The 17509-nt window shown below is 41.6% G+C and overlaps 1 protein-coding gene across 2 annotated transcripts in view; it reads right to left on the reverse strand.

The window, feature by feature from the left end:
* The window catches only part of PPP1R36 (protein phosphatase 1 regulatory subunit 36), a 31129-nt gene that overhangs the window by 5814 nt on the left and 7806 nt on the right, over nucleotides 1–17509 (reverse strand). The window contains exons 3-7 of one of the 2 annotated variants that reach the window (XM_034993272.1): nucleotides 11869–11955; nucleotides 11017–11114; nucleotides 10851–10917; nucleotides 8795–8893; nucleotides 4433–4567 (exon numbers count right to left, since the gene is read on the reverse strand). In XM_034993272.1, the coding sequence (XP_034849163.1) occupies nucleotides 4433–4567; nucleotides 8795–8893; nucleotides 10851–10917; nucleotides 11017–11114; nucleotides 11869–11955 (486 nt within the window). The remainder of the gene's footprint in view (nucleotides 1–4432; nucleotides 4568–8794; nucleotides 8894–10850; nucleotides 10918–11016; nucleotides 11115–11868; nucleotides 11956–17509) is intronic. The other variant, XM_034993273.1, reaches the window with a different exon arrangement.

Consider the following 17509-nt stretch of genomic DNA (forward strand, 5'->3'; position numbering starts at 1 on the left):
CCCGAATTGGCCATAACCGAAGAACAGATCTAATTCTATAGCATGTGCCATGAAGAGGTTTTCTTATCTACCCTGGAAAACACAGAGATCTTTTACTGAACACGTTCATCAAAATCGTGCCAAAGCTTTTGCGATATCAGGATTTTACAGATGTATTTAGAATAGAAAAGCATGTCCTCCTACTTTTCAAGAAACATGAAAGCACTAAATTAACAGCCCCCAAATTGCTGGTTCTTCTGAAATCTCTAATTTAACTCCAGAGACAAATAGCGTAAGGCAGTCCTAATCCAATATTAAGTGTGTATATATGAGAAAAGTCAGAAAATACACGAGAATGTTCTCATGGGAATATTAGCTTATTCACATTGGAAGTGACAGAACGATATATTAAAATCAGGTAATCACTCCTAACTGGCAAAAAAACTGTCCTCACCTTCTAGATAAAAATAGCCAAAAGAACAATATAAACTCCATTCTAGGACATAATCAACGCCCATGGCCAATTAACAACTTTTATTGGCAAAAAACATGCTGTAATCTGTTTTCTTTGATATCCTTTGTTCGGTTCTATGACCCGTATGGAATTTGTTATGTGAGTGGTGGGTGGTGAGCTCTAAACTGATTCTTTGTTCCAAACTGCTATCCAATAGGCAGAGAAAAGCAGGTGATGCTGCATATAATGACAAAAAGACCAGCACCTCCAGATGAGCCAGTACTAAACTGAGGCAATCCTCATCTTTCAAACATAATGAGTTCTTTAAAAGTTTGTATAAAAATTACATTGTAATAAAAATGTACTGCTAAAAGTATAATAATGTGAGTGTAGGTTCTATATCCAGAGAACTAAAAGATATAATAAAATCTCTAATTATGATATAATTATTCATAGCTTGGGTTTTTTAAATCTCAAAATTAGTCTGCACCGCACATGTGCTTTTATTTTTAATGTTTTTAAAGATTTATTTATTTGAGAGAGGGAGAGAGAGAGAGTGCGCACGCATGAGTGGAAGGGAGGCACAGAGGGAGAGGGAGAGAATCTCAAGCAGACTCCCCGCTGAGCCTGAGGCACTAAATCCCACAAACCCTGAGATCATGACCTGAGCCAAAATCAAGAGTCCGAAGCTTAACCAGTGGGGCCACACGCCAGGCACCCCTGTACATGTGCTTTTAAAGATTAACCATTAAGGAGCGCCTGGCTGGCTCAGTCAGTAGAGCATGCAACTCTTGGTCTCAGGGTTGTGAGTTCCAGCCCCACGCTGGGTGTAGAGATTACTTAAAAATAAAAATCTTGGGCGCCTGGGTGGCTCAGTTGGTTAAGCGACTGCCTTCGGCTCAGGTCATGATCCTGGAGTCCCTGGATCGAGTCCCGCATCGGGCTCCCTGCTCAGCAGGGAGTCTGCTTCTCCCTCTGACCCTCCCCCTCTCATGTACTCACTCTCTCTCATTCTCTCTCCCTCAAATAAATAAATAAAATCTTTAAAAAAAAATAAAAAATAAAAATAAAAATCTTTAAAAATTAAACATTAGGGGCACCTGGGTGGCTCAGTCGTTAAGCATCTGCCTTCGGCTCAGGTCATGGTCCCAGGGTCCTGGGATCAAGCCCCACATCGGGCTCCCTGCTCAGCAAGGAGCCTGCTTCTCCCTCTCCCACTCCCCCTGCTTGTGTTCCTTCTCTCGCTGTGTCTCTGTCAATAAATAAATAAAATCTTAAAAAAAAAAATTAAACATTAAATATTGCCAATATAATTATTTTTTAAGAGTAGGTATTTTTGTTTTGTGTTTGTTTTTCTTAGAGTAGTTTTTTTTTAAATAAAGATTTTATTTATTTATTTGAGAGAGAGAGTGTGAGAGAGAGAGAGAGAGCATGAGCAGTGGGGAGGGGAAAATGGAGAGGGAGAAGCAGGCTCCCCATTGAGCGGGGAACTCAAAACTGGACTCGATCCCAGGACCCCAGGATCATGACCCGACAGAGCCACCCAGGGGCCCTAGAGTAGGTTTTTTTTTAACCTTGTTGTGGACCGAATGTTTGTGTCCCCCTAGTCCCATCCCAAATTCATATGTTGAAGCCTTAACAACCACTATGATGATAAAACATTTGCAGGTGGGGGTAATTAGGTTCAGATGAGGTCATGAGTGTGGAGCCCCCATGATGGAATTAGGGTCCTTTAAAGAACAGAAAGAGAGAGACTAGAACTTTCTCTTTCCATCATGGAGGGACCCAGTGAGAAGGCAGCTGTCTGCAAGCCAGGAAGAGGGCCCTCACCAAAACTCACAATGCCGGCCTCTTGATCTTAGACTTCTAGGCTTCAGAACTATGAGAAAATAAATTCTGCTGTTTAAGCCATTCAGTCTGTGGTAGTTTGTTATGGCAGCCCAAGCTGACTAATACAAACCTCAAATTCTAGCTTTCTCAATTTGAAGTGACACTTAGAAGACAGAAGAAATTAGAGTAATGTTAAGTTGAGAAAAAGTAATTTTTTTAAGGGGGGGCAAGGGCAGAGAGAGAGGGAGAGAGAATCCCAAGCAGGCTCCATGCCCAGCATGGAGCCCGACTTGGGGCTCGATCTCATGACCCTGAGATCATGACCTGAGCCGAAATCAAGGTCAGGACACTTAAATGACTGAGCCACCGAGGCACCCCTGAGAAAAAGTAATTTTAAAGTGACTGAATAGGAAACTGTGAAGCTGATGATGAACTTATATGACTACTGAATAGCATCAGAAACAAGGTAGAAGTGTTCAAATAAAGATTTTTAACACTTTCATAATGTGTAAAAACATAAACATCAAAGGAAAGCAACAAACTAGAAAAACAAATAGCCAAGCCTTGCTATATGAAACATAAATTATACAAATACCCACTTTCTGGTTGATAAATGGTTAAAACTAGATAAGGCAGTAATTAATTTTAATAATAATATTAATATAACAGGCAATAAATTATTTTATACAGAAAAAGAGCACAGACCCCCACAGTCATGAAAGATATTGAAAGTCAAATGAAATAGCTTTAAGCTTTTTTTTTTTTTTTTTTACAACTTTAAGCTATCAAAAATATTTAACTAATAGAGCTAGGTATGCTTATCGCTGATGGTGATACAAAATGTTCTAGCCTCTCTGGAGAACAATCTGGCAATATGTAACAAGAGCTAGGGAACTGCTGATGCCTTCTAGGTAAATACATTCTGGGTAATTAGCCATAAGTAAATAGCTCAAATAGACAAAAGTAATTTCAATAATGATATAATGCAGAAATAGCATAAAGCAGAAAACCTGAAATCACATAAGCGTGCACAGAAGGAATGGTGAGGCAAACTGGTATATCACATAGTAGAATAACTATAGTTGCTATTCAAAGTGGTAGATGAGGGTGCCTGGGTGGCTCAGTTGGTTAAGCGACTGCCTTCGGCTCAGGTCATGATCCTGGAGTCCCGGGATCGAGTCCCGCATCGGGCTCCCTGCTCGGCAGGGAGCCTGCTTCTCCCTCTGACCCTCCTCCCTCTCATGCTCTCTGTCTCTCATTCTCTCTGTCTCAAATAAATAAATAAAATCTTAAAAAAAAAAAAGTGGTAGATGAGATTCTGTAAGCAGAGTAACAGAATAAGGTACACAGAAAATGTAGAACATAAACAGAGCATATGGAAATATCTGTATTTTGAAAATGTGGGGAATGTGGAGAGAAACCATGAATTCTGTTCTTTTTCTATGAAGTTAAAAATAAGAGCTCTGGCCACAGCTTTGGTGTGGCTCTTGAGCCTGTTGTAAAACCACTCTGAGGAGATTGGCCCTCCTGTGATATGACACATTATTTTTTTTTAAAGATTTTAAAGTAATCTCTACACCCAATGTGGGGCTCGAACTCACAACCCAGAGATCAAGAGGTGCATGCTGTACTGACTGAGCCAGCCAGGTGCCCCACAAGACACTTAAAACTTAATTACAGTAATATATAAACTATCATTCTAGGGCAAAGATTATCTCCACACAAACGTCATCTTTTCACCCCCCACCTTACTAGCTTGTACCCACAGCTCTTGTTGCTGCACAATGAGCAGCAGAAGGGCAGGGGACACACCCAACGCCCCCTTTGACACTGGCCCATCACCAGGCCTCCTGCCCTAGGCAGCCGTGGGGCCCTGGCCCTGGAAGCAGGAAGCCTTCCCGGTTCAGAGCAAGATTCCCCTGAGCCAGTATATCCTGAGGGGAAAGTCTTTTAAACTTAAGCAGTGTAGATTCTGGGATTCTTCCCATACTCGGCTTTCTCAAACAAGACACCACATGTGTTTGGGGCAGAGTCTCACCTGAGCCCAATTATTCTCTACAACCAAAATGGAAACTTTCACAAGGGCACCAAAAGTCAAATTTAGGGGTCTTCTGGATATGAATACATAAACAAGTGAAGATCTCATGAAACTGTGAAGTGTGCACTTACTTTCCGCAGCACATGTGATGCTTATCAGGCATGGCCAAGCCCAGGACGAGGATGCAGTACTTCTGGGCCAAGTATTTCTGCGCCGCTTCTAACTTACTTATAACCAATTCCATCTCTTTCTTCTCTACAAGGCCCCTGAAAAGAAAATGATCATTTGGGTTCATTTGGGCAAATGCCAATACTAATTAGCAAAAAGTCAGAAGTGTAAACTATTTTGAAAGAAATACGAGTGAGTCAACACATCTCACTTATCTTTCTTTTATTCAATTTGAGCTATGGCAAAGGGAGGGCCTCCAAGCCCTTTGATAGTTATCATTGTAATCAGCATCTTGAGTTTATGGTGAATTTTCACTTTTTTATAGATTCTTTGTAGTATGTGTCCTTAATTTTACATATAGGCTGTCCTAATTTATATAGGACAGCTCAACTGACATATTACCTACACTGGTTTCTGAGGCAGCTAGCAGCCCATTTCCCTGCTGTTTTATTAAAAGAGCCATGGAGACCCTCTCCCTTCAGCTTCCCCTGGGTTCCTGATGTTACTACTAAGTTTGAAGGCTCAATGTTCGACCTCCTCAGTGCTTCCCTACTCCCAGTTCTGTGTTTGCTGAGGAAGCGTGTGTGGACCACTCCTCTGGGAACTTTGGCATCAATTATAATAACCTTGCTTCCCGGCAAAAACACTGCCCCAGTTCCAAATAAATTGCAAATGAACTTTCCAAAAGACAACCTGTTCATAGGTTACAGCGTGTCTGGAGCCAAATTTTAGAGTTTTTGCAGTACAGTATAGTAGGAAACAATATTGCTAACAATACATTCCAGTGACTGCTATTGAAAAGTGAAGTGTCAGGTGCCTGGGTGGCTCAGTTGGTTAAGCGACTGCCTTCGGCTCAGGTCATGATCCTGGAGTCCCGGGATCGAGTCCCGCATTGGGCTCCCTGCTCGGCAGGGAGTCTGCTTCTCCCTCTGACCCTCCTCCCTCTCATGCTCTCTGTCTCTCATTCTCTCTATCTCAAATAAATAAATAAATCTTAAAAAAAAAAAAAAGTGAAGTGTCATTGGCTTTTTATCTGCCTTTTAATTTTCAGAAAGATTTAAACCCCATGAAATGCACTTTAAACAACAGGGACAAATTACTGCCCCTTCTGATGTTAACCACTAGACTGACCACACGAGGATATGCTGTGGAGGAGGGGGCTTAAGGATAATAGAGATATTTCAAAGCACAAAATGTTACCACATGCAGTGAGAAGGCTTGTGAGTCACTGGAATAAAATAAGTTTCTGGAATAGATAAAGTGAGTTCCAACTTTAAAAGCCCAAATTTCATATAACCCAAATATCTGCATCCATCTGCACCCCAAACCCCATCACTATGCCTGTCTCCCTGTTTCCTTCAGCAACCTCCACCCTCTCTTATTCCTCACCCCTGTGTTGCCAGAGCTGCCAGTAGTCAATACGTCTCTTTTGCTGTTGAAAACAAAACAAGGAAAAAATGCCTTGAAACTTTTAGGCCACTGGCTCCTAAGTTTAAATATATGTTAAGAATTGCCTGGGATACTCGCTAAAAGTGCAGATTCCTAGTGCCACCCCCTCTCCAAGATCTTGATTCAGTAGGTCTGCGTAGAGCCTGGCATTTAAAACAAGTATAATCCTTTGGGGAAAACTTGATAATAATTTCAAGTGCCATACAACTGACCATAAACTTGGGTCCAATAATCTCTCCTGGAAATTTATCCTTCTTAAAATAAATTATCCAAAATTAAGGGGGAAATCTAATGCATGAAGATATTCAATAATATTCAGTTATTACCTACTTGTCTATCAGGAAAACTGGCAACTCCCAAAAATATATAAAATGGAGGGGAAAAAGGAGTAGTAATGCAGGCTGTAGTAATACAGCCAAATACTGTTTAAGGACTTGACATTTATTAACTTAACATTTGAGTCCCTATAGGATTTATTCCAGCACCAAAGTCCACACCCTTAAGCACAGTACATACTATACTGCCTCTTAATAGGTAAGTCAATTAGTCCATTAACACACATTAGCCTGACGGAAAGTTACACCACCATTAAAAATTATAATTGTGAAGATGTAATAACTTGAAAAATACTTATGTTTTAAAAACTGCATAATTTTGCCTTTGTACAGAAGCTACAAATCCTAATTACAAATGGATAAACTCTGTATAAGAGGGCTCAGCTGACTGGGACCAGGTGGCGAACACGCTGCACAGAGGCTGCGAGGCTGGGGAGTTAGATGGATCTGGGCTCCCATCTCAGCTCCACCACTAACTAGACAAGTCTTCTCTGGTCAGCTCCTTAACCTCTCTGAGCCTTAGCTTCTTCTTCTGTAAAATCGGGATAAGGCTTCTTCTTCCGGAATTAGGGCTTTTAATCATCTAAAACCACCACCGTGTACCTCTGTACCCCTTCCAGCTCTCCTCTCACAAGTTGTAGGCTTTCCTCCCAAGCGGCAACCTCTGCATTAAGATAATATGGATTATCTCATCTAATCTGGATGATAACTCTGTAAAGTAGATACTACTATTATCCCTATTCTACCTCACTAGTTTGACTGAAATCAATTTTTTTCTTAAAGTTATTTAAGTCCAGATATCTCAATATAACCTATATTTATTTCTATTAATAAGTACACTAATTGACCACTGGAACCCTGAAAGTGAAACGTTAGTCTTATTATTTTAGAATCACACCAGAGGGGACGCCTGGGTGGCTCAGCCATTAAGCATCTGCCTTCGGCTCAGGTCATAATCCCAAGGTCCTGGGATCGAGTCCTACATTGGGCTCCTTGCTCAGCAGGAGGCCTGCTTCTCCCTCTCCAACTCCCCCTGCTTGTATTCCCTCTCTTGCTGTCTCTCTCTCTGTCAAATAAATAAATAAAATCTTTAAAAAAAAAAAAAATCACACCATAGAACCAATCATTTTAAGACTTGGATTTTTCTGTCATTCCGTAACTGATTTCCTTCTAAGAAAGTCCACCTTATACCACTGTGCTCTAATAGGTGTTAGTGTATTTCAAAAACAACTAAGAAACCTTTTTCTCTGTTATCTATTCCTCTAAATTAAGAAATGAAACAAATGTCTCTGCTAGATTAGCAGTAACCCTCAGAATTAGAAAACACCACATAAAATACAAGCTCATGTGCTGCCACCAAAGTCTAATCAGTTCTTTCTGGGGGATGATTAGACTCCTCAAACCTTCAGAGCCTCCAGCTGGCTGAGCCCTTGTGCTTGCCAGCACGGAGGCACTTCAGGATCTCGGGCTGCCCTGCCATGAACGCAGCGCCGACGTACACAGATGCGGTATACCGTGATGGCTTCACTGGAGTAGCAACGTCTGAACTATTTATCCAGTGCTTTACGAAACTGCTGTCCAGATACGTTTATCTATCCATAAAATGTTTTTCAAACTGCTTGGTCGTACACAAGGATTCTGCATTTTAAAAACATTCCAAAGCAACAAATTGATGACTCTGACAGCATTTCTAACAGCTGAATCATTGGATCGGTTCCACACGTACCGGGGAGGGCAGCCTGGGCACTTGGAAAGTTCCATGGCTTGCCAAAGGTCACCAAGCCTGAGAGGCATTGTTCTGCTCTGGACTCTGAGTTCCCAGATTCTTGCCCTGTACAGCTCTGAGCCACCTCTGCCTAAGGCAGTTAAATTCTTCCTATGTAGCCTAAGAAATCTTATTTTCTTCTGTGATATGGAATATCATTTTGGTCATATCTATTAATTTTAATTCTTCATTTTTTTCATTAGATGCTTACAAAAGCCCTAGCAAGAATTTCATAAGCATAAAAAGCATAGAACCAATATCTGTATCTGCACTGTCCAATATGGTAACCATGAAGCCACAGGTGGCTACTGAGTGGTTAGTATGAATTGAGGTATATTGTTAAGTGTAATATAGATATCAGATTTCAAAGACTTACTACAAAAAAAAAAGTAAAGTATGTCATCAGTAACTTTCTAATACTGACTACATGTTGCAGTAACATTTTTGAGTCATTGCATTAAATAAAACACATTATTAAAATTAATTTCACTTTTCTTTTACATTTTTTTAAATATAGCTACTGAAAAATTTTAAGTTACATATGTGGCTCTCATTATATTTCTATTGGGCAGTGCTGGTCTATATTATCTGGAATATTTTGTTGCTAGAAAAACCATTTGAATTATTCAGTGAGCTTTAAAAATTGATGAACTCCTCCCATGTAAAATGTTTGTTTTCGTATACTCCAAAAATTTAAAAATTTCCATCATCTCTTTACCTTAGTTTTCATACTGGCGATAATAAAACTTTAAAGTGCACTACAAAATCCTACTTACACCATATAGCTTTGGGGTTTCTTTTCCAGTGAGTTTTTTTCCAAGTAATGAGATAAATAGTACAACAATGCCATGAGGAAATTGTCAAGATTTTTATTCCTAAGGGAAGAATTAAAAAAAAAGAAGAAGAAAGAAATGAATGCTAATATATTTATTTTTTCTTCAAATTTTTATTTAAATTCTAATGAGTTAACATATAGTATAAGCATATTTCAAACATAAAACTTTTTATAAGAATATGTGGGCACATGACATAAAAATAAGAAATACACGTTATCATGCCTATCACACAACTAATTTACCATTTAAAATTCTATCTACTATACTATTGAAGATGTAAGAAATCTGACTTTTGTAACCAAACTTTTTAGGGGGTTACATACTAAATTACAGTTTTGTTTATCAATTAGTTTTAATTTTTAAGAAGTTCTCATTATACAAATAATATTTTCCACTGTTTAAAAAATGTACACAAATGTGTAAAGTAAAAAGTCCTCTCACTTCTTTGCTACCATCCTACTTCCAAGCGACAGCCACTGCTAAGAGTGGAATGAATCCTTCCTAAACTTTTCAAAGCATAGACAATTACATATAAGGTCCTCCCCCACCAACGCACATACATATGCATGAATATATGCCTTAAAATTTTCTTTGGTAACAAAGAAGATAATGCTATATATATACAAGTCTTTGCAACTTGCTTTTTTCACTTAACTGCTTAGCATGGACCTCTTTGCATGATACTATGTATCAATTTTCCTCATTCTTTTAAAAGCTGGATAAAGTTTTCTATAGCTCGTATTTTATTTAACTAGTCCTCTATTGATGGATATGTAGTTCTTTTAAAAATACTATTGACATTGCTGCAGTAATTATCCTTGTGGCCACGTCTCTGAGTAACTTCCTAGGAGTGAAATTGCTAGGGCATGGTGTACAGCATATTAAAGTTTCACAGTTTTGCTCTCGGAAAAGGTTGCATTGATTCACAATCCCATCTCATTTCTTTTAAAACTAGGAGCCTTCTTAGAAAGTCTTCTATCTAAGTATTCTTACAAGATTTTTGCTGCTTCCTTTCTAGCAAATGCAAATTCTTACTGGCATTCTTTCTTCAACTATACCTTGACAACCGGATGAAGTGAGCATTGCAGATTTTTTTTTCACAACATTAGTAACTACCTGTCCTGGGCTGGGTTCTCTCAGAAACAGACTCTGAGACAAAGATGTGAGAGTCAGTAGTTTACTTAGGAAGTGCTCACAGGAAACTTGAGTAGCGGGTTGGGGAAGCAAGACAGGAAGGGGAAGAAAGCCCACACAGCGGGTGTTAACAAGTTCATTATCCCTGTGGATAAATGCAGTTCAGTCCTGTGGGGGGCTCCGGGAGACAGTGCAGAAAACTTCTGAGTTATCCTGACAGAAGGAAGCTGGGATATCTTTGTACCAACTCTCCAGCTAGCACAACTCTGGCTGAAGGCTGCTTCTGGGACACTGACAGTGCTCCCAGCTTGCCCTATGGTCAGGCTGAGTGTGCCCCTGCTGTGGACTAAAGCTTCAGGTGCTTGCCACAAGCAGCCTTCGCTGAATGCTGAGGGAATGTGGGAGGGCTGCCAATCTTGGGTACCCAGTTCTCACTGAACACCGACCCTCAGCCAGACCGAGACACAATTACTTCCGATTTTGTATGTGAGGAAGCAGGCTTAGAAAGGTCAAGCTCACCCAGAGTCATACACCTAGTACTTGCGGGGGCTCCAAACATGGAGAAAACTGATCTTCAGTGAGTGAGGCTACCCTCTAACCATTATGCAAATATAATGCAGTCTTTATGGGACTTTGACAACGTGCTCTCCATACTTCTTGTCCTGGGACTTTCTTTTCGGCTCCTGTGACTTCTGGCTTCCTGTCTTTGGTCTCAGTCTTGGGGACTGAGTCCTGAGGGGATGGCTTGCATAAAGCCAGTCCCATGTCCTTTCTCCAAAAACCAGATTTGTCATCATTTGTCAGTTAAAATTGCTTCACATTAAGGATAAAAGGTCTAAAATGTCTCATGAGCATTACATACCTCATAAATGTTGTAAAAGAACAGATCCGCTGCATCTCGGTATCTTGTAGCAAAAACAAAGCAACAACTGAAAGGAGAGAAGATGGACAATTGAGAGAGGGACAAAGGGCTGTGTCAGAGATTCACTCCAGATAGGATATGTGAAGATGATGAAACAGTTACTCACATTTAGCATCATGTAGTGTCACGTTGCCCTGCTGACCTCGCTTCTCTAAGGCTTTGGGTGACTTATCGCCTCTTGAAGCAAACTTTTTATCTGTCAACCTATTTTAGAATAGAACAGTCTCTAGTGGTGGTTTGAAAGGTTTCAGTTGTATTTAATTGATCCTGAGGTACATGAGACTTTTACTATAAAGTAAGGAGAGCATGAGTGTCAAAACCCAAAAAAGGGTTTTGTTTAATGGAGGAGAATTCTGGAATGCATTTTATTAAACATTATATTTACCAGGCTAGGGGTAGGAGAAAAGCCTGATATAAAACGTAAACACCAATTCCATCCAAAACAGATCATTTAAATCACCAATTAATCATCTATTTAGATAATCCATTCATGGTGTAGCTACCATTTTCAGATTTTTTAAAAAAGTATAAAACGTTGAAAATTTGCTATGAGCCAAATTATCACAGGGATACATCTGCAGGGACTATTGTAACACCTCCCATAATTGAGAAACAGTGCATGTTCTTTCCTTAAAAGGTATCTGCATATCAACCTCAGATAATGGAAATGATATTTTCTAGAATTTGTGGGGGTGCCTGGGTGGCTCAGTCGTTAAGCGTCTGCCTTCGGCTCAGGTCATGATCCCAGAGTCCTGGGATCGAGCCCCACATCGGGCTCCCTGCTCAGCAGGAGGCCTGCTTCTCCCTCTCCCACTCCCGCTGCTTGTGTTCCCTCTCTTGCTGTGTCTCTCTCTGTCAAATAAATAAATAAAATCTTAAAAATAAAGAATTTGTGACAACTTGAGCCGTTCTGCTGAGAGCGGTCAGCAGCACTGCCACAGTTGGGAAGTGAAGGTACCTGTCTGAAGCGGGACCGTCAGTTTCAGCAAAGTGTATTGCTTTGCCTTTCTTTCCTTTCTCCTTCAGTTCTATTGCAGGTGTAAAACTGTAATAGAAAGGAGAAAATTAGGACCCTAACCTCTCCCTGGGGGGGGGGGGAAGACTGATCCTATCAGGACAGTAGCTCATGGCATCTTAGGACTTGCAGATGTTATGAGTGGTGTCTGAGGGGAATCTGAGGTACCGCGGTACTCGAGTCACATTATTTACATATGGAACAACCATCTAGAAAGAGATGAACGTTTCAGGCTTTACGTTCAGCCTCTACATATCCGCGGTCTCCAGAACACCACCATACACAAAACATTTCCATCTGAAAATATCATAGTAGCTTCACGAGAAACAGAAAGCTCATGAGAGGTCTGGAGAGATGTTTTTATTTACTGAGCGCTTGTTATGCACCAAGTGCTTTTAGGCACAATCTTGTTCAATCACAGTGCCTCTATGAGGAAAATATTACTAGTATGGCCATTTTTACACACGGAAAAACCGAAGCTTAGAAAGAGATAAGTAACGTGACCAAGATCACTGAGCCTGTGTCGGAGCCAGGATTGGGGTCCAGGATCTCTCAATGCAGAGCCATGCGCGTACCCATCAGGCAGTCCTGCCTCCTGAGCTGCCATCTTCGTTGTCGCTGCGCTGAACTCTTGACTATCTCACGGAAGGTTTCAGGACCCTTTCTTTAACTCAGGGTTTCTTAAATCCTAAGGTCATACAAACATTTACTAAGCAGTAATGGGGCTAAGAAGGGACCATGACTAAGCAACAAACACACAGATATTGAGGCCATACACATTGTCACACATCGCTCTGACAGGAAAAGAAAATGGTGTCTGTTCGAGTCCACGCACAACCTCTCGGGAATATCAGCAAATGCTTAACAGAAAAGCCAAGAAAAACATTTTGAAGACCAGCAGAATGTGGTTCCTGCCTTTACAGAGAGTACATTTTCTGGGAAAACTGGGATGTCTACCAAATACATTGGTTTCGAAACCCACCGTGGATTATGATTTTCACTTTTTCTGTCTGAAACAATGCCACAGTGGTAACAAGACCCAGAAGCTTAATTTCTGCCCACAGTTTGATGTCTCTCTGCTAAGCTTAAGTGCAGGTGTAGTAATAGAAGCACATTCCCCCAGACTTTACTCATTTTCTAAAGACGGATATCAATCATGTCTACTCTCTTCATCTCCTTGCCAGCACAATAGTTTTGTGTATTTTAACAGGTTTTTTTTTTTTGACACAACAGTTTTGAAACAACTTCCTTTGAAAATTTTCTTTGATTGATGTTACCCACAAAGTAATCATTTTAGAGAAATACTTTCCCATGGGAATAATAAAGTTAATCAGTTTGGTTCTTTCTTCCTCTAGTTTTTGCCAACCTCCTAGCAGTATTCAGGTTGTAGAATAAGTTAGCTCCTAAAAGCATGTACATCATGTCACTGCAAGGAAATGATCCTTTGCATTTTTCAACTCTTTTTTTTTTTTAAGGTCATTGGCACCACGTTGGTCAGTGGATGATTTCTAAGCTTTTCATTCTTTCTGATGCCTCCAAGGATTGGGTATTTAGTGGGGAGAGTATGCTCAAATACTGAGGGGGTGGGTGGGAAAAAAAAAGAAATGGAAGAATACCAAATGTTGATGACGGCTACTGCCAAAGAGAGACGGGGGATCAGATGGGGCAGAGAGGTGAAATGGTGATAAAGAGGTCTATCTTCCAATCTGTGTACTTCCATTTTGAGGTGTTTCTTTTTAATAATAAGAATATATTGATTTATTTCCTGCATCACTAAGAAAAAGTTGATAGAGACACATAGAAAGAAAACACTATATGGTTGATATGTTATATTGACAGACCATTTGGACAGCCTTTAACAAAATAATCAAATCTCCCAAACATCCAGATTTTTTTTTTTTTTTAAAAGTAGGCTCTACGCCCAGCATGGAGCCCAACGCAGGGCTCAAACTCACGACCCTTAGACCAAGACCGGAGCTGAGATCAAGAGTCAGATGCTTAACCGACTAAGCCCTCCAGGGGCCCCCCAGACATTTTCTAATGGCTCTCTGAAGCCATTTCTCCTTGCTAGATGCCTTGTGCAGATTCCTTCATATAACCATCCTAAAAAAGAACACAAAATTGTTTTCCCATTTCTCCTCGGATCATCACACTGTTTTGGCCACTTACGAGCCACTGGCTGTTAACTTTCCTACCCCAGGCTAAGGAAGTCACAGGTCACCAGCTCTCCCAGGATTTCTTTTCTCTTTCTCTAGAAGACAAGAGAAGATAGATACACCCAATCTTAGTGACTGCCAAATGAAATTGCTGTCTCCTATCCTCTTCTCAGTCCTATCCCTATCATTCAAAGTGTCTTGCCCTATTTGCCTGAGATGATGAGATGAGAGAGCCTTAAAATAAGACACTAAGTGCCTGTCTTTAGCCAATAGTCTGACATTTACTGCTAAGCTTCTAGTCCTTATTCTCTGACCTTCAGACATGCCTTCTCTACTTCCCGCTATTCTGAGCGGCTGTTCCCTTGAGTCAAGTCATTCTCTAGCTTGCCTGGTGAGGAGGATTTCTCCCTGTGAGTGCCCTGCTGTAGCTCTACAGGCGGACTATGCTCACAGTGCATTTGAAATCACTACAAAGCATCACTAGTAATAACTGAAAGCTATTTCAGTAATAACTGAAAGCTAGAATCGTACCTCTGATTGGCTCCCAAACCGCAGTCTGAGCTAGTTCCGTGCCCTCCTGCAGTCTCCATTTCCCCCTCCATCTGGCAACCCCTTTAGAATCTGGGCCTTTCTCAGACCACATTTTGTTACATTCCCAGTATTACAACATAATCATGTCGTTTCCCTTTGCCCTGAAATAAATGAGGAAAAGAATCATATTTTCCCCTAGGACCCATCCCTAAAATGCAGAGGGCTGGACCACCCTTGGCTTTCACACAAGTTAGAGCTCCTCAGTGGTTATTAGAGTCTTCTCTCAGGCCCCGAGGAAAGACAAGAGGAGTTTGGAGCTCCTGGAGGTTGAGTTTCCTCAGCTGTATATCCTCAGGGGAGTCAATGACCTTGGCAAAGACTCAGGCGGGCTGCTGACTCTCTCCCAGCTGTGAGGAGGGGCTCTTGAAACAAGAAAGAGTAGGACAGCTGACACTGTTAGAAGGAAGCCTGCCTCATGGGCCAACCCAGAGGTGGCCTGTGAAGAAAGGTATTCCCTCTTTAACAAATAAGAAATGGGCATGCATGCTGGTGAATTATGCAACACCCTCATTTACGCCTCACAAAGCATTATTATTCCATTTTATAGATGAGGGAACTGATCATCAGCGAAGCTAAGTAACTTGACAAATATAACCACCTAGTCAGTGAGAGACGTAGGATTTGAACCCTAGGTCTTTGAACTTTCAGGCCCCCCTTCAAAGTCTCTTCCTTAACTGCCTATTAAGAAATAATGACCGGATGGGGCGCCTGGGTGGCTCAGTTGTTAAGCGTCTGCCTTCGGCTCGGTCCTGATCCCAGGACCCTGGGATCGAGCCCCACATCGGGCTCCCTGTTCCGCGGGGAAGCCTGCTTCTCCCTCTCCCACTCCCCCTGCTGTGTTCCCTCTCTCGCTATGTCTCTCTCTGTCAAATAAATAAATAAAATCTTTAAAAAAAAAAAAAAAAAAAGAAAGAATGACCGGAGGGCCTGGGTGGCTCAGTTGTTAAGAGTCTGCCTTCGGTGCAGGTCCTGCTCCCAGGGTCCTGGGATAGAGGGCATCGGACTCCCTGCTCCGCGGGAAGCCTGCTTCTCCCTCCCCCACTCCCCCACTCCCCCTGCTTGTGTTCCCTCTCTTGCTGTGTCTCTCTCTGTCAAATAAATAAATAAAACATTAAAAAAAAAAAGAAAAGAAAGAATGACCATCCTTTCCTGCCCATTAGTGTGTGTCCATTTCTTGTGTGGAGGTTATGGGTATCTTATATTCTGATACAATTATCCCTCTCAGGGTATAATCTGCAAATATAAGGCAAGATCTGCCTGTGACATAGGGAGCTAGCTAGGTCTTCTCTGAAGGGTAAGATTTCCATTGTCACTCATTCAGGAAAGAGGTGAAGACCTGAAAGGCTGGGAAGAGGAAAGGGATCATCTTCTCTGAACTCAAGAATACCTAGAAGTCTGTGCTAGTGGGTGTAAAAAGGTGGCCTACCCCATGTGAAAGAAGACTAAAACTCCAGAAGGGATTCCCAGGGTTTGAAATTGACAGGTTAAAAACCGAATGTCCCTGAGATCAAGCTGCTACTATGCAAAAGCAAATTATTTGGATTCATAACACTTCAAATTTTCTTCCCCACTGCTGGCTGTTCTTTCTTTAGTCTCCTTTTAAAGCTCCTTTTCCTTTTCCTGGACATGTTTCCTAAATGAGAGCCTTTCTCAGGGTTCCATCTCATTCCTCTTCTCACTTCCTCTGAGTAATCTCATCTACTCCACTAACATCGATAACTGACAATTTTATAGTGAAGGTTCAGCTCTTTCTGCAGACTTATAAAATGATACATCTGCCTACTGGACACCTTCGCTTGGGCATCCTACAGACATCTCAAACTCAGTATGAGCTGAACTCATTCCCCTTTAACTTGTACTCCCTACTACTCCCCCATCTCAGCAAATGGGCACCACCACCCACCTGGTGGCCAAGCCGCAAAATGGTGTCATCCTTGGTTTCTCCATCACCTGTGGCCCTTGCAGCCCACTAACCACTTAATCCTTAAATACATCTCGAATTTGTCTACTTCCCTCTCTTCCCATTGCCACCTCCCTAATTTTAGCCACCATCATCTGTCAACAGAATGTCTGCAACTGCTTTTTTTTTTTTTTTAAGATTTTTATTTATTTATTCATGAGAGACAGAGACAGAGGGAGAAGCAGGCTCCCCAAGAAGCAGGGAGCCCAATTCGGGACTTGATCCCAGGACCCGGGGATCATGACCCGAGCCGAAGGCAGATGCTCAACCCTCTGAGCCACCCAGGCGCCTTGCAACTACTTCTTAACTGATCTCCTGCTCCCGGGGAGTCTGCTTAAGATTCTCTGTCTCCCTCTCCTTCTGCCCCTCCCCCTGCTCGCACACACACTCTCAAAAGTAAATCTTTAAAAAATATATTAAAAAGTTTTAAAAATTAAAAAAAAAAAAACAACCCTCCTAGTGGCTCCCCTGTGAGGTTCAGATTCCTCAACATTGCATGCAAGACCTTTCATGATCTTACCCTGGTTTAAATCTTCTACTCACACCTGTCTGGAACCCTATATCCAGCTTCCTGAACTACCTGCAGTCTCAAATATGCCCTGGGCCCTCTCAGGACTGGGCCTTTGCACATGCTGGGCCTTCTGCCTGGAATGCACTCTCTTCCTCCCCAACCAAATCTCCCTTTGCCTTGCCAATCCCTTACTCCTCTTCAGGTCTTGGCTTAGATATCACCTCCCCTGGGAAGCCTTCCCTGCCCCCACCTCCCCTGGGTTTCAGAAAATGGCCCTATTTGGGGACTGGGTCAAAGTACTTGGCTGAATGCAGTTTTCCTCAGCCCTGGCCCTAGCCCAGTGGTGGCAGTGGTGATTGTAACTAA

The sequence above is a fragment of the Mirounga leonina genome, unplaced genomic scaffold (assembly GCF_011800145.1).
Source record: "Mirounga leonina isolate KUSES-001 unplaced genomic scaffold, KU_Mleo_1.0 Mir_82, whole genome shotgun sequence".
Lineage (NCBI taxonomy): Eukaryota > Metazoa > Chordata > Mammalia > Carnivora > Phocidae > Mirounga > Mirounga leonina.